Source organism: Rhineura floridana, chromosome 14 (assembly GCF_030035675.1).
Source record: "Rhineura floridana isolate rRhiFlo1 chromosome 14, rRhiFlo1.hap2, whole genome shotgun sequence".
NCBI lineage: Eukaryota > Metazoa > Chordata > Lepidosauria > Squamata > Rhineuridae > Rhineura > Rhineura floridana.
Window position 1 is genome coordinate 9,959,660 of NC_084493.1, and position 27,107 is coordinate 9,986,766.

General features: G+C 45.3%; 2 protein-coding genes across 12 annotated transcripts in view; one reads left to right on the forward strand and one right to left on the reverse strand.

Moving 5' to 3' along the window:
- The window catches only part of GLDN (gliomedin), a 43,948-nt gene extending 24,140 nt beyond the window's left edge, over window positions 1-19,808 (forward strand). For 2 of the 3 annotated variants that reach the window (XM_061595753.1, XM_061595754.1), the window contains 4 exons: window positions 10,365-10,448; window positions 10,535-10,660; window positions 12,307-12,457; window positions 16,358-19,808. In XM_061595753.1, coding sequence (XP_061451737.1) covers window positions 10,365-10,448; window positions 10,535-10,660; window positions 12,307-12,457; window positions 16,358-16,877 — 881 coding nt within the window. In that variant the 3' untranslated portion in view covers window positions 16,878-19,808. The remainder of the gene's footprint in view (window positions 1-10,364; window positions 10,449-10,534; window positions 10,661-12,306; window positions 12,458-16,357) is intronic. The other variant, XM_061595752.1, reaches the window with a different exon arrangement.
- Window positions 19,219-27,107, reverse strand: part of DMXL2 (Dmx like 2) — a 98,895-nt gene continuing 91,006 nt past the window's right edge. For all 9 annotated transcript variants that reach the window (XM_061595750.1, XM_061595743.1, XM_061595745.1 and 6 more), the window contains 4 exons: window positions 26,608-26,699; window positions 26,454-26,506; window positions 23,956-24,173; window positions 19,219-21,368 (listed from right to left, as the gene is read on the reverse strand). In XM_061595750.1, the coding sequence (XP_061451734.1) occupies window positions 21,159-21,368; window positions 23,956-24,173; window positions 26,454-26,506; window positions 26,608-26,699 (573 nt within the window). In that variant the 3' untranslated portion in view covers window positions 19,219-21,158. The remainder of the gene's footprint in view (window positions 21,369-23,955; window positions 24,174-26,453; window positions 26,507-26,607; window positions 26,700-27,107) is intronic.

Genomic DNA, 27,107 nt, shown 5'->3' on the forward strand with positions numbered 1-27,107 from the left:
GTATGGTGTGTACAAGTCTCTGTGGGACTTTGGTCTGCTCCTGCAGGGCTCTTTTTAGGTTCTTAGTGCTGCTGCTGGGGTGAGACGATTTGGGTGGGGTGGGGTAGCAGAGTGACAGCCTTTCCCAATGTTTGGGTCCCCAGATGTTGCTGGACAACAACTCACATCAGCCCCAGCTAGCATGGCCAATGGCCAGGAATTATGGGAACTATATTCCAGCAACATCTGGGGACCCAAAGGTTGGGAAAGGCTGCTCTATGACCCATCAACCCCCAGAGCCTTCCCTGTATTTTGGTCACACTAGCATGTGATGGAGATAGGACTCCAGGACTGGCTTTCATATATGTGCAGTGTGGATTGCAAAACACTGGCAATCAGACATGCCCTTCTATGTGATACTCCATTCCCTCTCCCACCCAGGTTTCCATCTGTCTTTCTTCCAGTCAATCAGCATCCCTCATTGGACTGTTTTTGGGGTTCTAAAGTTAATTGGGTGTTAAAACAAATTGAACCAGAACTATCACTAGAAGCTAAAATGACGAAACTGACGTTATCATACTTTGGACACATAATGAGAAGACGTGATTCACTAGAAAAGGCAATATGCTGGGAAAAACAGAAAGCAGTAGAAAAAGAGGAAGGCCAAACAAGAGATGGATTGACTCCATAAAGGAAGCCACAGACCTGAACTTACAAGATCTGAACAGGGTGGTTTATAACAGATACTATTGGAGGTCATAGGGTCGCCGTAAGTCATAATCGACTTGAAGGCACTTAACAACAAGAAGAATTTTTTTTTCTTTTTGCACTTCTGAAAACCTTGGGTTTCCTTGAGTCCCCAGACAATCTCCTTCCTGTGTGTGAGTGATGCTCTTTTTGCTATGGAAGTGCCGACACTCTCCTTTGAACATTGGAAATAGAGGGAGTTCTATACAGGGGGAGGCATTACACAATCACAGCTGTGACTGGTATGATGGCTTCCCCTAAGATAAAAACATATTGAAAAGCGTTGCTGACTGCCTTTCCTTTCACTCTGCCTCCTCCTTCACTCCTTCAACGTGGGATTCGATCAGTGGCTGAAGTGAGTTTTTCAGAGGTGAGGATCAGCCCTGCAGACAGACTTGGAGAGATAGGAGAAGAGGGAGGGAGGACAGATAACACGGTCTTGTGCAGAAAAGAAGCCTTTGAAAGAGAAGATTTGCTTTCAGGATTGCAGCAAGAGATCTAGAACCGCCAAGGTTGTGTTTCAATTAAATACTCCTTTGGTGGTCTTGGGGAAATGGTTTGGCACAACAGATGCTATGCTTTCATCTAGTGTTCTGATGGAAAAGCCACTAAAAGCTCATGCTTTGCCCCATAGCATCCCAGCAGAGACTTTGGGTGAATGTGGCTGAGATTTTCGACAATGGAAAAGGACTGTTGGCAGCGGTGGCTGGCATCCATCAAGACTGCTAGGGTGGGATGCAGTAGGTGGAACCGGTGCTAGGGATGGGTGAGAGTTTGGGTTCAGTTTGCATTTCAAGCAGAATCGGTCACCTTTGCACTTTCCTGATCAATATGAGTACCGAAACACAGCCATCCGTCGAAATCTGCACTTATCTGAATTTTGCACTGCAGTTTGCCAACTAAACAATACTTACAAAAATGCTATATAATACTTTATTGCAAAGTCTACAGAGCATTGCAAACACACAGAATACAGGAATGGACACATAAGAAAAACAATTAGCAATTATAAATTAGCAATTATAAATACTCAGGAGCCCGTCCCAGTCACGGGGTCAGGCAAGGGTGTGTCTTAGCACCCACCCTATTCAACTTATACTTGGCTGACCTCCCCTCTGCCTTGTGAGGGATATAATCGCACCCTCCTAAACTAGGTACCGCTAAAGTCAATATTTTACAAAAATGCACATATTAGGGGAAAGTGTGCATAAAAATGAATACGTGAGTGAAAATAACAGGCAAAAACGCATTAGATGACGAGAAATGGCTTACAAAAAAAAGTGAACCTTTGTCAAAACTGCCCACAAAAATGCGTTTATCGGGAGAAATATGCAGTAAAATGCTGGATAATTTTCATTAGTTTTTTTTTTTTAATTGCAAATTGCTACGGAAATGGGGAGGACTGAATTTAAGTGTGGAAAAGTGAAGAACCAAAACTGACATAACTTTCCATCCCTAGCCAGAGCCAAAAAACCAGAGCCAGGTGGGGGCTGGGTGAGGGCAGACTGAGGTTGGTGGAACAGTACCCCACTTGACCTAATGGAGCTAATGGACCAGACCCAGCTGACTGTAGGTCAGGGCTGGGCAGAAGGTGGATCTCTTGGTGGATCTCCGGGTGATTTGCAGTGGATTGGTTTCTGTCTCCCAGTTGTTTAACAATAGCAAACAATAGCTAACAAGCTCTCTTCCCTACAAGATTAAGTTGTGGGGTGGGGAGGGAGGGGGGCTTGTGTGTAGGGGAAACTAGGAGTGGATTGTTGTGTGAAAGGACTTGCGAGCTTGGTTCTTGTATCAACTGTAAATACCTGGGTTGAGCAGAGCTATTGCATTCCATACTTCTTAGCATATGTCCGTCCTGTTTGGCACTATTTTGTACTAGGCTGCAGTTCATGGACCTGGGGGTACTAGTTAAAAACAAAGTAGATCCCCTAAGCCTGATGTTTGCTTTCCCCTGCTAAAATAAATCATAGAATCATAAAATGGTAGAGTTGGAAGGGGCCTACAAGGCCATCAAGTCCAACCCCTGCTCAATGCGTTCCCGACAGATGGCTGTCCAGCTGCCCCTTAAAGGCCTCCAGCATCGGAGAGCCCACTACCTCTCTAGCTAATTGGTTCCAATGTTGTATGGCCTTAACAGTTAGGAAGCTTTTCCTGATGTTCAGTCGAAATCTGGCTTCCTGCAGATTTCCTTGCACCCTTTGTGGCTAGGATGATCAGGTGGAGAAGGAGGACAAGATTCCTTTGCTTTTAGAATTAAGAAAGGACAGGGGCATCTTCTAAGCCCTGTACGGCAATCTAGCAGGTGCTGTCGGGAAGGGCTGTAGCTCACTGGCAGAGCATCTAGCTTTGCACTCAGAAGGTTCCATCCCCAGCATTTCCTGACCGGGCTAGGAGAAACTGCTGCCTGAAACGTTGGTGAGATGCTCCTGCTCAGTATAGACAATATTTGTCCCTGTTCCTTTGGGGTCCCTCCTGCAGAGATATGTCAACAGATGTTCCTGTGTGGCTTCAGATGCCAACACCATCCCCTCACCATCGCTTGCACGTGTCATCGCGTGGAGAGATGGGTTCGTAGCAGAGCTCCTGTTGCCAGAGTTGGCTGTGTTCTTCCAATAGCTAAAGGGCTGTCTTGGTAGAAAAGGGCAAAGACTTGCTCTCTGCCGTTCCGGAGGGTGGGATCTTAATATCTAAAGGGATCAATGTACAGGAGGGCAAATGTTGGGCACACAAAAAAGAGATAAACATTGGAAAAAATGCCTCTTCTGGCCAGACAAATGGCCCTTGTGTGGCAGTGACAGCTATCTACCAGCTGCTCTTTAATTCACAGCTTCTGGTCATCAGAGGGCATGGTGCTCTCTGAAAATGCAGGTGGCATTAGCCACTGATAGGCCTTCAGTATGTATTCATTCTTATACTTAAATTCTTTCATCTTATTTGTGCCCCACTTAGTGGAGGCTGGTCCATGAGGGTGAATGGGGCTCTGCCCCACCAGCCTCACTCTGCCCTCAGTCAGCCCCCACTTGTCTGCCTTCTTATATACATCCATTTCAGGGTTTAGCCCTGGCTGCCAGATTCCTCCGCCTTAGTTTCAGGCCACATTCACACCACACATTTCTTCCCTTATTATTCCCCTTTAAAGAGACGTGGCTTCCCCCAAAGAATCCTGGGAAGCGTAGTTTGTGAAGGGTGCTGCGAGTTGTTGGGAGATGCCCTATTCCCTTCACAGAACTATAATTATCAGAGTGGCTTAACAGTCAGTCCCTCTTCCCAGAACTCTAGGAATTGTAGCTCTATGAGAGGAATAGGGTGTCTCCTAACAACTCTCAGCACCCTTCACAAACTTCGCTTCCTGGGATTCTTTGAGGGAAGCCAGGAGTGTCTAAAGTGGAATAATAGTGGAATAAATACATGGTGTGGATGTGATCCCACTGTTGCCCATGGGAGGGAGATGGGGACAAAACTAGAATGAGTTGGCTCCGCCTGTCATTGGCCCTGGGTCCGCCTCCTGTTGGGCTTCAGGTCTTCTGCTCTTCCAGTCCCAGTGGGCACCAGCCTCCGCTGGTCCCACTCTTCAACCAGAGCAGCTGACATGCAGTCTCCTTTTTAGGCCCTGGCCAGGCAGCACATCATGCAGAGGCATCATTAAGTCTTTTTAAACTCTGAACTTAGCAGGCTTACAGGGTTCCCCTTCTTTAGATGGCACAGTGTATGAAAATGTGCAAAACCAACCCTGCCGCTGCATTTGGGATTGGGTGGCCGGCCTCTGGTCTCCTTGATTAGCAGGGCCCTGAACCTCTGCCCCAAAGTGTTGCTCTGACAATGATGCTGCCAGCGCGGAGCTTCCTATCGCCCTCTCGGAGCACGTGGCCATTTCAAGCATTCTGCAGATTTGCAGCCGGTCCAGGGGTCGTTTATGATGCCCTTTGATGAGTTCTTCTCGGCTGCTGGTTGTGTTGCATCCCCCCTCCTTCCATTTCTGGGCTGGAGTCATCAAGAACCCATCAAGTAAGGCATCCAAGGTGAGGGCTACAAAGAACCCAATTCCTGGCATGCTATCTCTGGATCGTCCCACCTTTCGTTGTTAAGACGGACCCCCCATCTCTGCTCTAGTAATGAGCCTCTCAAGTGGGAACATGGCCCTCTTCCAGACCCTCAGAACAGAACGTGCCCACTTCAAGGATGCTAGAGGAGAACATTGCTCTTGCCCTCTCTCCTCTTTGTACTATTTTGGGGGCTGCTTGATTAGCTCACACTAGGAACTGGCGCCCCACTGATTCCATCCCCTGCTGTGTCTAGCTTCTGTCTTATCTAGTGAGAAATAATAAAAAAGGAGATAATTGGTGGTATGGATATGAGCAGCCGTTTGCAAGGTGGCTCACGGGGGGCCTCCGGTGAACCCATGCTGGTGCCTAAATCCATCTGTTTCTCTTCTTGCTGTGATTCTGCTGGCTGAGGCAGAATAAGATCTGACAGTCAAAAATGAGGTGCTGCAGGCTGGAGACCTGTGATAGCAGTGGAGAATTAGAGAATTGAAAGGGACATTGGAGGCCATCTAGTCCAACCCACTGCCCAATGCAGGATCTGCAATGCAGAATGCAACTGCGGTACCTGTCACAGATGGCCATCCATCCTCTGCTTAAATACCTCCAGGGAAGGAGAGCTCACCTCCTCCTGAAGCAGATTCTTCCTCAGCAGTCGGGTTTCCTGACTTTCCCCTCTACTTTATAGCAGCTTCCAAAGCGAAGAGTTTTCTGTGTTCCTCAACTGGATTTTAGCTTTTGCAAGTCCCCTCAACAAATGTCCCTCTGCAGACATTGTGCTGAACTGTGTTTTGTTTTCCATAACCATGGAATTGGAACGCTTCATACCTAAACCATGGTTAAGAATTGGCCACAAAGCTAGATGTGACAAACCTCATAAGCCATGTCTTGTTAACTGTGGTTAAGTGTTACTTCTGCACAAAGCAAACCATGGTTAAGGCAGTTTCCCCATCTCTCCAGCCTTCCTCTCCGCTTACCGTGCGACACACAGGTTTAGCTGGCATCTCTGAGGGGGGAGGGCTTAGCATGGCAAGGTAAACCATAGTTTTACTGTACATCTGAGATCAGTTAAATGTTGGGCTTGTTCTGAGCCAGATATGGGACTTGAGGCCAATTTACACCTTCACCTCTCAATGAGGAAACTCAATGGAAAAAGGGAACAAACTCCTTTGGAGTAAGTGAGTGTAAGTGTACCAAACTGTTGGATTGTGACCTGTGTTTTTAAGCTTTCTTTCTCCCCCCCCCCATACCATTCAGCACATATTTAATTCCTCTTGATTATTGGCTTGGGTGCGCAAGCAAGGTCTTTGATACACACATGGAGTTCCATCTAGCTCTGTATTGACCTCACTAACTGGCAGGGGCTCTGAGCAGGGAGTCTCTCCCAGTCCTGCCGGGAGATGCTGGTGACTGAACCTGGGGCCTTCTGCATGCAAAGCAGATGCTCTGCCACTGAGCCACAGCCCTTGCCAAAGGCTGATTGGAACCGGAGCGTAGGGAGCTGCCTCTCACCGAGTCAGACCATTGATCCATCTAGCTCAGTATTGTCTGCACTGACTGGCAGTGGCTCTCCAGGGGACATTCCCTGATGGATCAACCCAGACGCTCTTCTAGTCTAGCCTCGTGTTTCCCAGACAGATGCCTCTAGGAAGTCCACAAATAGGACATGAGGACAATCGCTCTGGCCACTTTGGTGCCCCAGCAACTGGTTAAGTTCTGAAGAACAGCATGTTGCCTCTGAACTTGCCGGTGGCCTAAGAACATAGGGAGCTGCCTTATACTGAGTCAGATCATCGGTCCACCTAGTTCAATATAGTCTACACTGACCGGCAGCAGCGCTCCAGAGTTTCAGGTGGGGGTCTCTCCCAACCCTAACTGGAGATGCCGGGGACTGAACCCCATATACAAGGCAGATGCTTGGCCATTGCGCTACGGCCCTCCAGCCACCCTCAAGCCATTATGACTAGCAGTCCCTGATAAGAGAGCTGATGGAGTTGACACCCATTGAGGTTTAATTCTTTTTTTTTTTTAATGTCCCTTTACCCTGAAGTAGTAATCCTTATCTGAGTGCTGGGCATGCTTCTGCTTTTCAGACAGATGCCACATATATCTATATCATGTGCAGAAATCTCCAGGCCTTGGATGAACTCCAACTGAAAACATGGTTGGCCTTAGACTTTCTGTTTCTTTTTGTTAAAGGTTATTCCCAAGCACAAGTCCTGCTCTTGGCTTCTTCGGAAATGCCAGCTCGGGCCTTGACTGTTCCACACAAAAAGATAAAATGCCGTTTCAGGATGCTGTTGGGACTGTTAAGAACATTAACTGGAGAAAGTGGATAGAGAGAGGGTTCCTCTCCCCCACGACCTAAGACCTTTGGGTCAGGTGATGACATTTATGGACAGTAGATGCACAGAACTGTAGATGTGGAAGGGACCTTACAGGTCATCTAATCCACTGCCTGTTGATTGCAGGCGCTGCGCTGTAGGTGTAGATGCAGCTGTAGCAGGTGTAGGGAACCTTTGGCCCTCCAGATTCGCTGAACTACAACTCCCATCTGCCTCAGCAAGTATGGCCAATGGCCAGGGATGATGGGAGTTGTTGTTCAGCAAGATCTGGAGGGCCAAAGGTTCCCCACCCCTGAGCTACAGCATAATTGACAGATGGCCATCCAGCCTCTATTCAGTAGGCAGTCTAATTAAGGACAGGCAAAAAATGCTACAAAAAATGCAGGACATGGAATAATGGATTCAACTTACAGGAAGCTAGATTTTGGCCGAACATTAGGAAAAACTTCCTAACAGTTAGAGCAGCGTGGCAATGGAACCAATGACATAGGAAGGTGGTGGGCTCTCCACCATTGGAGGCCTTCAGAAGGAAGCAGGACAGCCACCTGGCAGGTATGCTTTAATTTGGATTTGTGTGTTGAGGAGGGGGTTGGTTTTGATGGCCTCATAGGCCCCTTCCAACTTCTATGATTCTGTGTTGTGCTATTTATTTATGGCATTCTTTGGTACAAGAAGTGATGATGGTTCCTGGCTTAGATGGCTTGAAAAAGGGATAAGTTTGGAAAATTACAGTGGGTGGAAAAAATAGTGCACACCAGTTAAGATTAATGAGAGACGCAGGAAAACCAAGGGATTTTTTAAACATAGCATGGCATGCCATTATTTCACATGCAAATCAGAAGGCTATGCATTACCCTCCATCTTCGGCAACCCTGAAAATGTGGAAATCATAAAAAAGAGAGGAGAAATAATGCTTTCTCAATCTCTGCTCTATCCCAGTAATCTAACTGTTGATTTTTTCTTGTGCACCTGTATAACTTGTAACCAGGTAAAAGAAGAAGAGGCATAGATATGATGTAGCTATAAACGTCGTAGATAAGATTACTCAGGGAATATATATTATTGTATTAAGCCAAGAGCCACAAGATAGATAAAGTGGCTGGCTATAGTATTTGTAATTTCCTTTTTTTCTTTGTATCTATCAATAAGACAGCCAGTGTGGTGTAGTGGTTAAGGTGTTGGACTATGTCCTGGGAGGCCAGGGTTCGAATCCCCACACAACCATGAAACTCACTGGGTAACCTTGGGCCAGTCACTGCCTCTCAGCCTCAGAGGAAGGCAATGGTAAACCCCTTTTGAATACCGCTTACCATGAAAACCCTATTCATAGGTTCGCCGTAAGTCAGGATTGACTTGAAGGCAGTCCATTTCCATTTCATATAAATAAAACCTAATAAAAAAGGAAGGAAGACCAGTCAGATTAGTCACAGATTGGATCTATCAGCTGGTACTAGCCATTATGATTAAATGGAATCGCTCACAAAGAATCATGCTACTGCTCCAATTATCATCATCAAAGTTAATTAACCCATCAAAGTTAATAGACATAATCCAATACTTACCTGGGAGTAAGTCCCATTGAACCCAGGAGCTTACTTCTAAGTTGACATGTATTGGACTGCACTGTAACTTAGCTTCATTCATTTCAGTGAATCTGCTCTCAGTAAATCTCACCAGAGATTTGGTGGGTGGATAGTACCTGAGAGTGAACCTGCTGTTTCAGAGCTTCCTGTTTTATCTGTTCACCTGCCACTGGGTACCAAGTCAAACCCGTTCTATTTATTTGGTAATTTAGTAGCATTTAGCAGGCTTTTGATTTGCTGCTGGTGTATAGCATTGTAGTGACTTGATTTCTTTACTTGAGGTAGGGATGGAATGATCTGCCAGTTTTGGCTCTTTAAGTATCTCATTTTGTAATCTTACTTTTACTTCTCCACATTTCTGTAGCAATTTGCAATTTTTTTAAAAAAAAATCCAGACGAAAATTCTTCAGCATTTTAGTGTGAATTTTTCCAAATAAATACATGTTTGTATGCAGTTTTGACTAATGTACACATTTTTTGCAAGCAATGTATCCAATATGATGTTATTTCTACCAATCTATTTCTTTTGCGTAAACATTCCTCTCATATGTGCATTTTTGTAAACATTGCTCGGTGGGAGAAGTGCATCACAAAAGCTGGACATGTGTATTCCTAAGGATGGCTGCGTTTTCATTCTTAAATTGTTTCAGAAAGTGTGAATTTGATGAATCCGGCTTGAAATGTGAACCAAACTGAATTCCCCCCCCCCCATCCCTGATTTGAGGTATAGGGCTGTGTTCTACTTGGTTTGAATAGCAATGACTTTCTTTTCATGATGATACTGCTTTAAGTAATTGTTGCAGATCATCAGGTGGAGTACAGCTGAAAGGTGGGATAAAAAACATCCTAAATGATGACATGTTGGGAATTGGATTTAAAGCGTGCAAAAAACTTTTTTTTTTAATTAAAAAAGCCGACTTATTCTGATAATGCTGTACGTATTTATGTATGCCTGCTGGTTTAGTACTGCTTTTGCACATATGTTTTGTATTGTTTTTGCCATTTAAAAGCTGTCTTGAAAGATGGGGTAGAAAGGTTTTAAACCAGACGTTTAAATATCTGGCTCTCCAGATATTGCTGAACTGTTTAATTATTTAATTTATATCTCACCCTTCCTCCCAGAAGGTGCCCGGGGCGGCAAACAAAAACACTAAAAGCACTCTAAAACATCTTAAGAACAAAAGACTTTAAAACATATTAAAACAAAACATCTGAAAAAAGCATCGGAAGAAAAAAGCAGCTTTAAAAACCTCTTAAAAAGCAATTCCAGCGCAGACACAGACTCGGATAAGTTCTCTCACTTAAAAGGCTTGTTGAAAGAGGAAGGTCTTCAGCAGGTGCTGAAAAGATAACAGAGATGGTGCCTGTCTAAAATTTAAGGGGAGGGAATTCCAAAGGGTAGGTGCCACTACACTAAAGGTCTTCTGAACTACAACTGCCATCATTCCTGGCCATTGGCTGTGCTTGCTAGGGCTGATGGGAGTTGTAGTTCAGGAACATCTGCAGGGCCAAATGTTCCTCACCCTTTTTTTTTTTTTTAAAAACACCAAATTATTTTTTAAATGACAAGAATTATTAATCAATGACTGGTTTTGTTTTGATTGCCCTGCAAATTAACGCATGTCGAAATGACCAATGATCTCTCTCTCTCTCCCCCCCCCCCATTTTAGGGGAGACCTGCGCTGTCCCAAATGATGATACTCTGATAGGAAAAGCAAAAGAAAGGGCGCACCTCTATGAGCACAGAAAACCCGGTAGTCTTATTTTTGTTTGCTGAAAATGATTGTTTTGCTTACCAAAGGCTGGTCAGTTGTGCTGACTATGTGTCCTCCCCCATCAGAATGCATCATTAAATCGATCGGAAGTCCGGCTGGGATTATACAATTAAAACAGAGCTATGGAGCGTGGATGATGGATCTCGCCAACAGAAGCGATGAAAAAATTTGGATTGCTGAACATTTTGCAGGTAAGGCTGGGGTCCAAATCCCCAGTCGGCAGTGAAGTAGACCGTGAGAACGTGGGACAACTTAGGCCACATCCACCCCATATATTTAAAGCACTCTTAATGCCACTTCAACAGTCACGGAGAATCCTGGGAACTGCAGCTTGTTAAGGGTGCTTGGATTTGTGGCTCTGTGAAATCAGCACCCTTTGATAACAAACTAAGGTTCCCAGGACTCTTTGGAGGAAAACCCTGACTGTGAGAGCGGTATAAGAGTGCTTTAAATGTATGGCTAGCCTGGACTAACTCGCAGGGTTGTTGTGAGGATAAACTGAATGGGGAGAGGGACCCATGTATACCCCTTTGAACTCCTTGGAGGAAGGGCAGGATTAAACTGCAACAGTTCTCTGCTTGTAGCTGCTTGGAAGAACAGAGAGCCTTTCTTAAGAGCGACCTCCTAAAGCATTGCAATGCATCCTGTAGTGTGTTGCTAGGTTTATTTGGTGCCTGCTGTTCCTGGTTTACTCTCCACAACACAGGAAGGGAATGACCTTTGCCTGGGAGGGTTGCAAAATAAACATGATGCTGACAAGGCTGAGATCAGGTAGAATGGACAAGAGTAATCAGGGACCGACCAGTAAGAGTCAAGCGGCAGGTGGGAGCATCCGACGGTAGTGACAGAGCAAATCCTAAAGTTTTGTTCTGTTTTGTTTAAAATAAGATTCTGTCCCTCAAGGTCTCAGGAATGAGCTTGTGAAAACCAGTTGAAATGTGCATGCTGACAGCTGCAGTAAGGTGGGGTAGACATCAGCGAGAGACTGGTGCTACAGAACAGTAAGCGAGAGGAAGGGGGCGTTTGCCTTCTTGCCAGCAGGCACCTATTGGATACAACTGAGGCAGGGAGCACCTTGCATAATTGTTGCTTGGTATCGTCCGAGCCACCCCCTGCCTTAACAGCCTCCAGCAGATGCCCACCAGTGCAGAGCTTGGAAAAGTTACTTTTTTGAACTACAACTCCCATGAGCCCCAGCCAGCAATGCCACTGGATTTGGCTCATGGGAGTTGTAGTTCAAAAAAGTAACTTTTCCAAGCTCTGCACCAGTGAAGCCGCAGGGTGCCTCTGTCTCTCGGCCATTGCTCTGTAACGGTGCCCCGTTTAGTGCCTTCTACCTCTGGCTGTTACTCTGTGTTGTCTTGATAGCTCTGAAAGAAGAGGATGCATAAAGAGAATGCCCAGGCTGTGGCACCTCTCTTTCCAAGGACTTCTGGCTGCATATACACCATACATTTAAAGCACGCCCACACCCTAAAGAACCCTGGGTTCTGTAGTTCTTTATAGGTGCTGGGAATCGTAGATCTGTGAGAGGTACACCAACAGTTCTTACGAATATTTTTTTTGGGGGGAGGGCAAGCATATGCTTTAAATGTATGGAGTGTTTGCAGCCTCTGTCTCCTCTAAATCTCTCTCTTTGTATGTGTGTGTGTATATTTAACCATTCGTCCATTCTTAGAAAAGAATGATGTTTGAACGACTCCAGCAAGGAGTTGAGGACTGAAATCTAAAGCTCAAAGGTAGCCTTTCCGCGTGCTTTTGAAACTGACGCGCCGCGTGAAACCTGTTCAATGCAGAGCTCAATTTCTCCCATGCCTTCCCTCCCACCCCTGAATAGGCCATATAATTAAAGAATACGAGAACATAGCTGCTCTGCAGAACAACAGCTACAGCGCCATTGAGCTCCCGTGGCAATATTACGGCTGTGGCCACGCTGTCTACAACAACACCCTGTACTACCAGCGTGTGGGACGTAACATTATTGTGAAGTAAGTTGATGAGGGGGCAGTGCGTTGGTGGCCAGGGTGGCTCCTGCCACTGAACATCACTGAGTTGGGGAGGGGGAGCCTGGCGCCCTCTGCTGGAGGGTGCAGGAAGCAGTGGCTGTAGGGGGAGGGCTGCAGTTCAGTAGTGGAGCATCTCCTTTGCATGGCGAAGGTCCCGAGTTCAACCCCTGGCATCTCCAGATATAATAATAATAATAATAATAATAATAAAATTTTATTTTTGAGTGGCCTATCTGGCTGAATTAACAGCCACTCTAGGCGACGTACACCAACAGAATAAAATACAATATAAAACCAATACAACACACTCAATAATTAAAGCAACCACCACTCTTATATTTAATCAACAACATTAAAAGCTAACCCACTCCAGAGCTCCTGTAGGCCTGCCTGAACAGCCAGGTCTTCAAGGCTCGGCGGAAATCTATCAAGGATGGGGCATGGCGAAGATCGAAAGGAAGGGAATTCCAGAGGGTGGGGGCCACAATCGAAAATGCCCTCTCTCTGGTCCGCACCAGTCTAGCTGTTTTAACTGGTGGGACCGAGAGAAGGTCTTGTGTGGCTGATCTTATCAGGCGGCATGATTGGTGATGCTGGAGGCGCTCCTTCAGATAAACTGGGCCGAAATCGTATAGGGCTTTAAAGGTCAACACCAGCACCTTGAATTGGGCCCGGTAAACAACTGGTAACCAGTGTAGATCCACTAACACCGGAGTGATATGATCACGGCATTACAGTAGTCTAAACGAGAGGAGACCAGGGCATGTATCACCTGTGGGAGAAGATGGGCAGGAAGGTAGGGTTGCAGCTTCCGTATCAGATGGAGTTGATACCAGGCTGCCCGGCTCACTGCTGAGACTTGAGTCTCCATGGACAGCTGGGAGTCAAGAATGACCCCCAGGCTGCAGACCTGGTCCTTCAGGGGTAATCTTACCCCATTAAATACCAGGTCTATATCTCCCAACCTTCTCTTATCTCCCACGAGCAACACCTCGGTCTTGTCGGGATTTAGTTAGGGCTGGGAATGTCTCCTGTTTGATATCCTGGAGAGCTGCTGCCAGTCAGGGTAGTTAATACTGAGCTAGATGGACCAATGGCTTGGTTTAATATAAGGCAGCTTCCTGTGGTCAGTGGACAAGAATTGGGACAGCAGGGCTGGAAATGTCTCTTGTCTGAAATCCTAAAGAGCCGCTGCCAGAGGTCTCGCTCGGTATTATTTATTTTATTTATTTATTATTTGATTTATATCTCGCCCTTCCTCCCGGCAGGAGCCCAGGGCAGCAAACAAAAGCACTAAAAACACTTTAAGACATCATAAAAACAGACTTTAAAAATACATTAAGACAAAACGTCTTTAAAAACATTTTTTTAAAAAAGCTTTCAAGACGTTTTTTTTTAAAAAAGGTTAAAAACATTGTTTTTTTTATTTTAAAAAAGCTTTAAAAACATCTGAAAAAGCAATTCCAACACAGACGCAGACTGGGATAAGGTCTCTACTTAAATGGCTTGTTGAAAGAGAAAGGTCTTCAGCAGGCGCCGAAAAGATAACAGAGATGGTGCCTAAAGGTCCACTTCCTAAGTTGTGCTGAACAGACCTCTTGATAAGATTGTATCTGCAGGGATACCAGAGATGGCGCCTGTCTAATATTTAAGGAGAGGAGATTCCAAAGGGTTGGTGCCACTGCACTAAAGGTCCACTTCCTAAGTTGTGCTGAACAGACCTCTTGATAAGATTGTATCTGCAGGGATAACAGAGATGGCGCCTGTCTAATATTTAAGGTATAAAGTAGCTTCCTGGGTTTCTGATGTTTCTAAGAAGCAGTGAGGCTGCTGTTTTAGCGATGGCAGGCAAGCTTCCAGCTTTTGAGTGAGCTGCAGCACCAGGACCCAATTTGACCAGCCAGGGATCTGGTGGGTGGTAACAAGAGAGCCGGCCTTTGGTGTCACAGGCCTCTCCCCCATGTATGGAATACCGCCTTTAAGGTTGGAGGCAGCCTGCTTCTGAATAGGCGAGAAATTCGATTCAGTTTGCATTTCAAGCCGAATCTATCAAACCCTTCCTTTCAGAAACAAAACAGGAACCGAAATGCAGCCATTCTTCTAAACTTGGACTTACTCGAATTTTGCAGTGCAGTTTGCCAACCAGCGTTTTACAAAAATCCATATATTAGGAGAAAGCGAGTGTACAGATGAATGTGTGAATGAAAGTAACACACAAATACGCATTACACGCCAAGAAATGACTTGCAGAATGTGTATATTAGTCAAAACTGTCTACAAAAAATATGTTTATTAGGAGACGTTCACACTAAAATGCTAAAGAATTTTCATGAGGATTTTTTTAAAAAAAATGGTAAATATATTTATTTTATTGTTAGGTGTATATCCCACCCTTCCTCCCAAAAGGAGCCCAGGGCGGCAAATAGGCGATAAGACACTAAAAACAAATGGCTGCAGAGATTTAAGGTTGTAAAAATGAGAAACAATCAAAACTGACACAGCTTTCTGTCCCTGCTTCCGGATGCCAGTTCCTGGAAACTGCAGGAGGGGAGAGTCCTGCTTATGGGCTTCCCATGGTGTTAAATTTATTCCCCTCCCTTCCCCAGCAGGTTCTAGGACAGGTTACAGCAGTTTAAAATTTAATATTAAAAACAATGAAAACAAATTGCAGCCACAGTGGATATAGGATTAGGGTTTGTCAGAATTCCATTCCCTCTCATTCCCCTCTGAACTAGCTGGACTAATGGTCTGGCTCTGTGAAAGGCATCTTGCCTCTGTGTTTCTCAAGGCTCCCATTCAACAATGACTGGCTTCATTGACTTTCTGGTGGTGGAATGCGGGGCTTAGCCCATCTGAACTGCAGTCGATCCCATTGCGGGGGAGCTGGTGCAGAAGGTGATGGAATCACAACCTTGGCTTCATTCAGGGGGTTCAACACTCTTCTCATGAGCAAGTTAAAGGTTTCCCCTGCTCCGTTCCCCTTCCCAACATTGCCCTTGATGCCGAAGCCAACAACAACAGAACGTCTTTGAACAGCAGGTGTGAGGTTCTCCCTCGCCCTCTCCACTAGGGAACGGGCCAAAGAAATGAAGGAGGTTCCTGGGATGGGATTGTACTTTGTTCAGCGAAAGGCACTCCCAGTTACTTGGCAAGAGACTTGGACACTCCTGTCCTCTTCAAGGAAGGCCTTTCATCTCGGCAGCGCAAGAGGCATATGGATATGAAAATTGGACAGTGAAAAAAGCAGATAAAACAAGCGCTTTGCCCTGAAGTGTGCCTAAATGTTGTGTGTATAACCCAAGAAATGCAGGTCCAAGCCAGACTAAAGCAAAGCTTTATTTTATTGAGACAAGAGAAGAATAGCATTACAAAATTACTGGGTGCATGGCAGCATTAATCCTAACCCATTCATAACTTTAAACTAAAGAGATCAAAGGATCCTATTACCTGATCACTCGTAACACCCCTCACTGCCTTTGTTGTGTACCCCAAGTGTTTTTGCCTGGTTGGAATGTGTCCAAGATAATGCTTCTTGTTTGTGTGGTGGAGGACAGAGAGGAGTGTGTGCGCCTATGTAGAAAGGAACCTACTGTACAAAGGTAAAATTTACATTTGTTGATCCACCCACTTTTGCCTCTGGACTTGCCCACCCCTAGCATATGCCCCCCCCCCAAATGGTTGACCAGAAGGGAATGCAGCCCTCTGGATGGAAAAGGCTCCCCATCTCTGTTTTACATTTTTCCATTCATTTCAATATAAAACACATGGAAATAAATGGTGTGCCTTCATTTTGTTTTTTAACCCCCCCCCACTGCCCAGCCCCTTCTTTCTACTGTAGCTGTTCTTAACTATTTTGGCTTTTGTTTAAACCATCCTTTGCAGATATGACTTTGCGACGGCATCATCCCAAACCTTCTCCATCAAAAATGCCTGGTACTTTGAACGCATGTACCTCTTCAGTGTTTCCAAATCCTATTTCAGCGTCGCCGTGGATGAAAACGGACTGTGGGTGATGTACCTCTCGAGGCCTGATGAGCATATCATGGTGGCGCACGTCGAAGAGGAGACTTTTTCGGTGCAGCGGCATATAAACACTACCTACCCCCAGTCCAAGGCTGGCAATGCGTTCATTGCCTGTGGGGTGCTGTATATCACTGATAAGCAGCACATGCACGTGACATTTGCTTATGACCTCTTGAGGGAACAGCAGCTGGACACCAGCTTTGAGTTAAAACTGTCGTTATCTGATGCAAACTTTGTCTCCAAAGTGTCCCCGCCTAAGCAGAACAGTTCAACCTTTGTGCCTGTCCTTGCAATGCTCTCCTATAATCTGCTGGATAAGCATCTTTACACATGGGAGCATGGCTTCTTAATGCAATACCCTGTTCATTTTCTCAGCTGAGCACCTTTGGTGCCAAATGATGAAGTCCGCCTGGTCCTCTTTGCCTCCGTTAAACAGTCATTCACATTGGAAATTTCACTCTCCAACCTTTCAGTAAAATAATGCCCATCTCTGATTCAAGGAGAGTCACAACCATGTGTGTACAAAGAGGCAGGTTATTGCAATCCTTTGTGTGTCCAGCATGTTTGTTGAGATTATGTAGACTTCTTTGGCTTTATAGAACAAAGGCTGCTTATTGTTGTAGTTAATGGTGCATGCCAGCACAACCCAATAAGGCTTTTGTTTATTGCTCACAGAGGGGCTGCACCGTGGGTAGGACTGTCAAATGCAAGTGTTTCCAACAGCCTCAGTAATGGAGTCACATGGCTTCTCATCAAAGCAGTGGAGAGGATTTGCCTTTTGTTTTCCCACTTCATTTGGGAATTTTTGCTGTTACTGGGGTCCCGTTACCACCAGGGGCTGAGAGGGATAGAATTCCAGAGATGACAAACTTCAGGACTTAACCCTTTGAACACATCTAAAAATCTGCAGGCCACATGTAGTCTCATGACCTACATTTGAAGCACTCTTATGCTGCTTTAAACAGTCATGGCTTCCTCCAAAGAATCCTGGGAACTGTAGTTTGTTAAGGGTGCTGAGGGTTGCATCTCTTTGAGGGGTCTCCTAACAATTAACTCTCTACATCCTTAACATACTCAGGATTCTTTTGGGAAAGCCATAACTCTTAGTGGCACAAGAACGCTTTAACCTACCTAGCTCAGGTTTTATGATGAATTATTATGGGTTTGTTCTCTGTATGGTTTACTTTTACGTGCACTGCTTAGAAATGCTAACGATTAAGCAGCCTATAAATGCCTCAAATATCTCACAGAGGGAAAATCGGCCCAGTCAGCAGGGATGCACAGCGGCACTATCAAATGCTCGAGGCCGTGTCCAATATCCTTTTTCTACTAGTACAAGGGCTCATGGGTTTTAAAGTTGCACAGCAAAGCATTCCAATGCAACGGAAACTCGCTGTGCATCAGATGTCAAAATATCTTGCGCAACAATGTTGCCAGGAACCTGCTTATGCATTCTTTTGCACCATAATGTTCTGCTGCTGCAAAACATTTTGCCAGCGGAACAAGTCTACTGTTAGCTAACTTAGCGCTACATTGGCTACAGCTCTTAATTTACGGGGGGGGGAAGGGAGGATGTTCTTTAGATGGTAATGTGTATTACTTTAAATGCTCTTATAGGTCATATAGTCCATCTGAAGTGTCCCTTACGGAAGGAGTACCTTTAGCCCTCCATATGTTGCTGAACTACAACTCCCATCATAGAATCGTAGAGTTGGAAAGGGCCTATAAGGCCATCAAGTCCAACCCCCTGCTCAATGCAGGAATCCAGAGCAAACCAAATCAGCCCCAGCAATGATGGCCAATGGCCAGGGGTTATGGGAGTTGTAATTCAAGCAGGAGATGCAGATTTTGTTTAGACACCAAATTGTTTGTAGGCCCTGGGAGCATGTCATTGTTTGCACGAGGACTGTGGGTAATTCATAGGACTTGGGGAACAAGATCATTATCACAGAGAGAGAGAGAGAGAACACCTTGATGTTCTAGGATGCATTTGACTGTCCATATGTCTAAAACTGGACCTATACCATTCTTTGCCTTTTCTCCATGAAGCATGCAAGAATGCCCACCCTCCAGAATGGAGATGGGCAAATGTGGCCCTACAGGCCTCTTTATCTGGCCCTTGAGGCTCTCCCCGGCCACACCCCTCATCCAGCCCTGCTTTGCATTCTCCTTGGGTGCACGTTTGCCTGGCTGGAACGTGCCCTTGTACTCTAATAAACGGCTCTTGCTTACCTGGATGGAGAATAGAGAGAGGAGTGTGAATAAACTAGCCTTCTGTAACAAAGGTAAAATCCACATTTCTTGCTCTGCCCACCACTGGCATATGGCCCCCAGAAGGCTGCCCAGGAGGGAATGTGGCCCCCAGGCTGAAAAAGTTTGCCCGCCCCTGCTTTAGAAATTGCTGCATTCCAACTGCCATCTCCAGGAAGGAATGGCTGTACCTCAAACTCTTGGGGCAATTGTTGCTATGAAACACTGCAACGCCTCATTGAGGGGGAAGGACCATAGCTCAGGGACAGAGCATCTGCTTTACATGCAGAAGATCCCAGGTTCAGTTCCTGGCATCTGGTAGGCCTGGGAGAGAGTCCTCTTTGAAGTCCTGGAAAGCCACTGCAGATCAGTGTAGAGAACACTGAGTGAGATGGACCAATGGTCTGACTCAGGTTCCTCATTCCACTCACAGTGAGATGCGAGCAACAGGGCTCTAGGGAGTTCCATGAAATAAAAGGATTTTATTTAACTTAAAGGTAAAGCTAACAAATGACATTTTGCTTTCTTTTCATATACATACTTCACAGCTTGCAATTAAAATTGCCTTTAGACAAAGGTGCATTTTATCCCCCCATATTTTTTTTTCTGTTTTAGAATACAGCACAGACACAAAAAAATCTCGTTGGAGGGAAAAAAAATACAATTTGTTAACATTTAAATACATAGACATCAGCTGCGCTATCTTAGTAGAGAACGTGTCTTTCTGTTTAACAACAGAGAAAAATACATCTAAATATGACAAACAATAGCTGGTATATTACAAGCAAACAATGTTGACCTCTGCATAGTTTATACAATATGCCACGGAAACAGTTTTAGAGTACCAATTTTGTCAACTATTTACTAGCTGGCCACATGTAAGCCTGACATTCATCTGAAATGTGGCATTGGACGGCGTCTATCAGTAGCTTCTTCTACAGCTTCATTTAACAAAGATCTGTTAGGTTTTTCTGCATAAAATAAAAATCAGAACTCAAAAGCATGACTAGAAAGAGGTTCCTGTTCACAACAAACACGTAGTGCTCACAATTACATTCCTAATGCAAAAGGCAGGACTGAAAATAATTGGGGGGGGGCAGAGAAGGATAAAGAGTCAAAGGGCGGTATTTGATGTTATGAACGACATGGAGCCATTGATGAAAATGGAAGACCCATGTTGAATTTTCTCCCCACATCCCCACAATATTGACTAGCTCAGCTTATTTATTGATATCATTACATTGCTTTATTTTCTGCCCTCTCTGGCCAATGACATAGAGAGGGATCTGTAGAAAAGCACCAAATGGTTTGAGCAGATCCATACAATAGATTTAAAGCACATCCGATGCACATTGAAAGCACACGATTTCCCCCAAATAATATTGGAAATTGTAGTTTGTTAAAGGTGCTGGGAAGTTGCAGGTCTGCGAGGGGGAAACTACAATTCCCGGGGTTCTTTGGGGGAAGTCATGCACTTTAAATGTGTGTTGGATGCGATTTAAATGTGTGGTGTGGATCTGCCCTTATGACATTAGGATGGTGATTAGCTGTGACATGTAAGGGAGAATGGCACAGGGCTTCTGTTTCGGTGGCAGCCTGGTGTGTTTCCAAACATCTTCTGCCCAAAGAGATTATTAAAAAAAAGAAAAGAAAAAGTAGTATGCAATTTAAGGAAAAATTCCACTGGTTCAGAGAAATGTGCTTCTGTCCAATTTACAGTACCCAACTGTGCATTAATACTAGTTTGGGGAAGAAGGGGGGGTAGAAAGACTCTCAGCATCAAATAATACACACATCAGCCGACAGTACATTCCTCATTGCACATTGGTCCACTGATTGTGTGGTTGTCACAGTTTCTTAGTGGCATGTCCCCAAATAATAATAACAACAACAACAATAGCAAACAACAACATAAAATCACACTCCATTTGGAATACCCATGATAGCGAATTATTTTCAAAATTGGAAGGGGGGGGGAGGCTGACATGCTTCAAATTAACAAGGAGTTGGAAGAGAATATCCTGACAGTACACCAAAAGTAGCTTACTGCAGGGATTTTGCCGGAACTGCAGGACCGTAAGCACCTCTGTGCTTACTCAAGTAAACAAGGCTCATAGGTCAGAGAGCACAAGCCCATCTATCACTCTGCAAGGGACTTCGCCTCTGATAATAGTGCATGCATTTCCAATCCCATCTATCCCTAAACGCAGTGCGTAAAACAAGACAAATGTGTGGGTTTCTTTAAAAGTCAAAACACTGCTCTTCCTCTTAGTTCAACTATAGCATTAAAGGCTGCCGTAATTAACTCTGATAACGAAGTGTGGTAACATCCCTCCTTAAGTGCTGGTTACAGCAAAATACAGTTCCAGTAAACATTTTTGGAAAGGGACATCAGCAGCAGCAGCAAACTCTACAGAACGTCACAGAGGCTTGATGGAATATTGAAAGCGTTGGGTAAAACACGCATCTTCAGGGTACCATCTGCTCCACAGGAGAAGATGCGACTGCCTTGCGCCATTTCAATCTGCATGACTCCCGTGCTGAGGTTTCGGAAGATAGACTGCTTGGCATGTTCGTGTTTAAATGAATGGATTAAACCGTAGCCTGTCAGTCTCCATACCTACAGGAAGAATATAGCAAAGAACCATCTTGTCAGGATACTTTTGCGATCCAGATTATCTCATTTTCTCCTCTTATGGAAGGGACAATAGCTCAGAGGTACAGCTCATGTTTTGTACGCAGATGGTCAGAGGTTCAATTCCTGGCATTTCCGGTTAATAAACTTGACAATAGATGACGGTAAGTATTTCTCTGTCTGAGACCCTGGGGAGCTGCTGCCAGGTAGTGTAGGCAACACTGGGCTAGATGGACAAATGATCTGACCTGGTTTAAACCAGCTTCCTGTCTGCTCTGCTCTTTGCTAAACAAATGTCAGCAAAGTTCTCAGAAAGCTGTTAGTTCAGAGGTGGGGAACCTCTGGCCCATGGGCTAAACCTGGCCAGCCAAGTGTCCCCATTTGGCCTGCGAGACCATTTTGGGGAAGCCATGTCCACCTGATGCGGGTGTGCAATGGCGGGGCTTCAAAGGAACAACTGGGGATAATAGTGGGCTCCCAATTGTTCCTTTGCTGGAGGAAGGTGTGCTCCGTAAGCTGATGGGCGACGGGAGCGTGCCTTGTTCAAGGAGGGGAAAGTGGTCTCCATTCAATGAAAATTACTTCTCCCTCCTAGCGCTGCTCTTTGAAGCAGCTCTGCGCTGCTCCTTTGCACCTCTGAAAATTGGAGGTTTAAAGAAGCAGCATAAAGCTGCTTGCAAAGGCTTTCAAACAGTCCCGCACGGTGCTTTGACGTTCCAGCAATCAGCACTTCAAAGTGCAGCATCACCTGACGTCACTATGGCACCAGGTGACTGACAGATGGTTGGCCCCACCCACCTGCCACATTTGGCCCATCAGGGGTCGGGGACATCACAATCGGGCTGGCCTGCCGGAAAAGGTTCTCCACCCCTGCATTAGTTCTTTGATGGTAGCCTGTATTTAGCCGACTCCCAATAAAAAGGAGTAAAGTGAATGGATGTTTAGGACTAGATTCTCAGAATGTGGGACAAGACTCTTGGGAGAGAGCCATAAGACATGATCATTGGGGCTTGGAGAGCTCATAGTTCAGTGGCCACACTCCTTTCTCCCTCACCCTTCCCTTTTTCTCCCTGCCCAGCAATCTGCCAGGAAATTGCTATCCCCTCTGTTTCACATTTCCCTTCTTTCCCCCCTCCCTTTCCACCATCCTCCTCTCCCTGTCTCCCCCCTTCCACATACAATTAGGCTGAAGGCTGCATGTTCCCTACCTGTGCTTTGAAGTAGGGATGGTGAACACCAGGGCCCGGAGGCCAAGTGTGGCCCTCCAGGCTTCTCTCTTTGGCCCTCAGAACTCTCCTCAGGCAACACCCCTCACTGCCCCTGCTTTGCCTAGCTGGAATGTGTCCTTGAACGCTGATAATGACTGTTGCTTGCTTGGATGGAGGATAGCGGGAGGTGAGTGTGTGTGTGTGCAGGACAGAGACAAGAAAGAGTTTAGAAAGAAAGAATTGTGGAATTCCCTCCCCACACTGGGACATCAGGCACCTTCACTAGACAGCTTGCATTGTATGCTGAAGATGCACCTCTTCACCCTGGCTTTTGACACTTGAAATATATATATATATATTAGGACCCTCTGTAGTTGTGAATGTAATTGGTTTTAAACTGGTTTAAATAATGTATTTTATATTCTTATGGCCCACCTTGGGACCTACTGATGAAGGGCAGGGAAATTTTTTAATAATACTAATATTAATACTAACCATCATCATACTGTACAAAGGTAAACACTGCATTCATTGTTCTGCCTACCTTTGCCTCTGGCCCCATGCATCACTAGCATCTGCCCCCCACCTCAAAGATCCCCAGAAGGGAATGTAGTCCTTGGGCTTCCTTTAAAGACTTGTAGGTTAGCCTGGGTAGGAAGGGACTTCTGCTTGAAGCTTTAAAGAGGAGTACTTCAGGAGTGCAAAGCAGTGAGACAGTTCCATATGCCCTCATGATCCTCCGCTGCTAGGACAGCATCTGAGGTCAGGTCCTTCTCTCGGGAACATGCTCTTTTTCCTGTCCTGAAGCAGCAGCTTGAGAAAGGAAATGCTCAGTGCCCATTAATGCCTGAGAGCAGCAAAGAAGTCTCCAAAAATGTTGGGGCTGTAAAAAACGACAACCAACAAGCTACATGGATTGGATTCGAGCAAGGCCAGAGAGGAAGACTGATAGGTGTTAAGAGAAAGAGTGTGATTTTGAACACCCCCCTTGGCCCTACTCTACAGAGTCTTGTGTGCACCTGATGCTGCGTGACATGAGTAGAGGGAGAGCAAAAGGCGGCATGAAGGCCAAGGTCAAGATGTTTGAGAAATGCAGTTTTAGGGCATGGAGCAAAGAAACGATTGCTTTCCTGGACCTTCCTGGTGGAGGAAAGCCACTGTACGTACCTCAGTTTTGAACAAAAGAGCAGACAGCCCCATAAAGCAAAGCGACACCTTATGACATGGAACATAATTAAGGACGTGCAATGTTTTTCCATGCAGCCTACCCAAAACATCTTTTGCCAACCTGGATCAGAGATGACCAAGCAGCGGTGATGGGCAGAGAAAGCCCACCTGACCTTCAGCTTCTTGGTCGACCTTACCTTCACGTTGCCTTCTGCGGAGCCGGTACAAAAACATTCTTCAGAGGAGTCGAGGGCAAGAGCCTTGATCGATGAGTCATGGGCTTGGAAAGTGTGGAGGGCCTGCCTCTGCCGGATGTCAAAGATGGAAATGCAGCCTTTCCTGCCTCCTGTAATCAACAGCTGGTGCTTCGGTGCATACTGAAGCACGGTAGCACCATGGTCGTGACAAGTGAAGGCTAAGGGAGGAAACACACAATGATACAAGGGCTTATCAACTATTAGCCTCATGTGTCAGATGGGTCATTCCCTAGAACAGCAAACTCCGGTGGTGAGCAATGCAGAAAAATGGAGCCAAGTCAAACCAGGGCTGCTAAGGCTGTGTATACACTTAGATTTAAAGCACCTTCACCCCACAAAAAAAAAAAGAATCCTGAGAACCATAGTTTACCCATCACAGAGCAACAATTCCCAGCACTTTTAATCTATAGCTCCCAGGAAAATGAGGGGGAGGGGGAGGGAGACACATGTTTTAAATGTATTTTAAATGTATGATGTGTACAGCCTTAGAAACTAGGAGGGATCAGTATATTTGACATTGCCATGGTGTGGGACACTCTTCCAGCAGAGATTTGCCAGGCATCCTTGCTGTTAACTTTTGTCTGAGGGGAAATAATGCAACTGATGTACATGCAAATACAAGCTTTATGAGACTCTTCTTGGAAAACTGCATTTTTATGACTGGGTTGGATCCAAAGGCTGTCTGAGTAGAAGGCCCCTTGCAGAATCAACCTTCCCACCCGCTTCTCCCACTTTACTGTAGCTCGTCTCCACAGCCTACACTGTTCAGGAGGGCCTCCTGACACACCAGTGAGGGTTTGAGAGGTGCAGAGGGCTGTGCTAGAGCCTCACACTTAACAGAAATAAAGGTAAGCGATGTCTACAACCAATACTTTATTTATACATTATTACATTTCTATCCCACCTTTCCCCCAAGGAGCTCAAGATGGTGTACATGGTTCTTCCCCTCCCCGTGCTATCCTCACAACAACCCTGTGAGGTAGATTAGGCTGAGAGACAGCGATTGGCTCAAGGTCACCCAGTAAGCTTTATGGATGAGTGGGGATTTGAACCCTATTCTCCCAGGCTCTAGTCCGACACGCTAACCACTACACCACATTATATTTGTATTGGCAATGCTTCACAAACATACTCGTCTCCCATTTTCTGAGTAACCAAAGACAAAAAGAAAAACGTCTTGCTCTCTAAGGAAAGTGACTATGGTTTATTAAGAAATAAGCTCAAAGGGCACATGCTTCTGCCTTGCCTGGGCAGCTATTTTGATTTTAAGGAAGAAGTCAGCATACCATTTGAAAGGCTTGCCATCCAACAAGACAAGAGTTGAGTGTAAGGTTGTTTCGTTTGGGGGGATGGTATTCCAGTACAACCAGCCAGTGTGATGTAGTGGTTAGAGTGTCGGACTGGGACCTGAAAGACCAGGGTTCAAATTCCTTGTTGGCCATGAAGCTCATGGGTGACCTTGGGCCGGTCACTATCTCTCAGTTTAACCTACTTAAAAGTAGATAAAATTGGGAGGAGGAGAACCATGTTTGTACACCACCTTAATCTCCTTGGAGGAAAGTGTTTACTTACTTACTGGTTTCTCTGCCCAGTCGCAAAAAAATCTTGCATCTCTGCAATACTTGGGCCTTTCTCTCTCTCCCCGCCTCCATGTCTCACACTCTCTAGCCAAGCACAGGTTATTACGATGGAGGCCACCTCATCACAGCATATTTGGCAGTGCTCATTCTGTTATCACACTGATTAGCTGATGTTTAGTCTTGGACAAGAACGGCCAAAGACTGTATAAACTCTGATGCTGTCCTAATTTCCAGACACTGGTGCGAGGGCAGGAGGCATATCTTGCTACAAACGCCAACACTGTAAGGGAGGAAGGCAAAATGTGTATGTATATGCACTTCACAAAGGCCTTATCTGCACCATACATTTAAAGCAGTATCATACCTCTTTAAACAGTCGTGGCTTCCCCCAAAGAATCCTGGGAACTGTAACTGGTGGAGGGTGCTGAGAGTTGTTACAGAGACCTCTATGTCGCTCATGCAGTACAGACCACATATATAAGACAGCCATGGAGCAGAGGATTAGCCAAGACTCCAAACCACAGCTTTCAAGAAGACAGGAAAGTGACTGAAGGACATAACAGGATCCTACTGGATCAGGGCACTGGCCCATCTAGTCCAGCATTCTGTGGCCAAACAGATGTCCATGGGAAGCCCGTAACCAGGACCTGAGCGCAACAGCACTCTCCCTTCCTGCGGTTTCCATCAACTGGCATTCAGAAGTATACTGCTTCCAACTATGGAAGCAGAGCATAGCCATCATGGCTAGTAGCCATGGATAGTCTTATCCTCCATGAATTTGTCTAATCCTCTTTTAAAGCTGTCATAATTACAGCATGCCACACGGTTAAACACAAAGTCTTACTGTAATAAACCTACCATGTATGAGGCTGTTAGATGGTGACACCAAGGTATCCCACAAACACACATTTCTGCAAAAAAGAAAAAAACACACAAAAATACAATTAATATTCATTAGTCACCAAGTATGCATGCTCACACATGCTCCCTCTATTTTGCCCTTTGTACAGACCTATTGTCATTGGACTGCCCAGAGGTGGCTAATAGACTTGAAGAGGTAATAAATGCAAAGTCACTTGTGGTTTTGCTGTGGCACTGCCAGCTCTGCAAAGCACAAAACAAAACAGAAGACACAGAAAGATTATCAGTCACATGGCCCACACCAACCTCAACGTATCTAGCAACAGCATAATCACGAGCAAAACAGCTGGAACATGGAAATTATAGTTAGGAATTACCAGTATAACGTCAGCTTGAAAAGAACAGGAAATGGAAAGCAATTAACACTCTCATTTATAATGGCATTTTGTTGCTGAAAAGACTTGATAATTAAAATATGCATTTTAAAGGACAAGGCGTATTACCAACTAGCGCTCATAAATTGTTTCCTGTGCCTTGCAAAACTAGCAGCACAAAGATCAGAAACCAAGCCATGATTAACCATCAGCAACATTAACCAGACACGAACGTAACCGATCAAGCATTTGTTTATTTAAACACTTTTTAAACCAC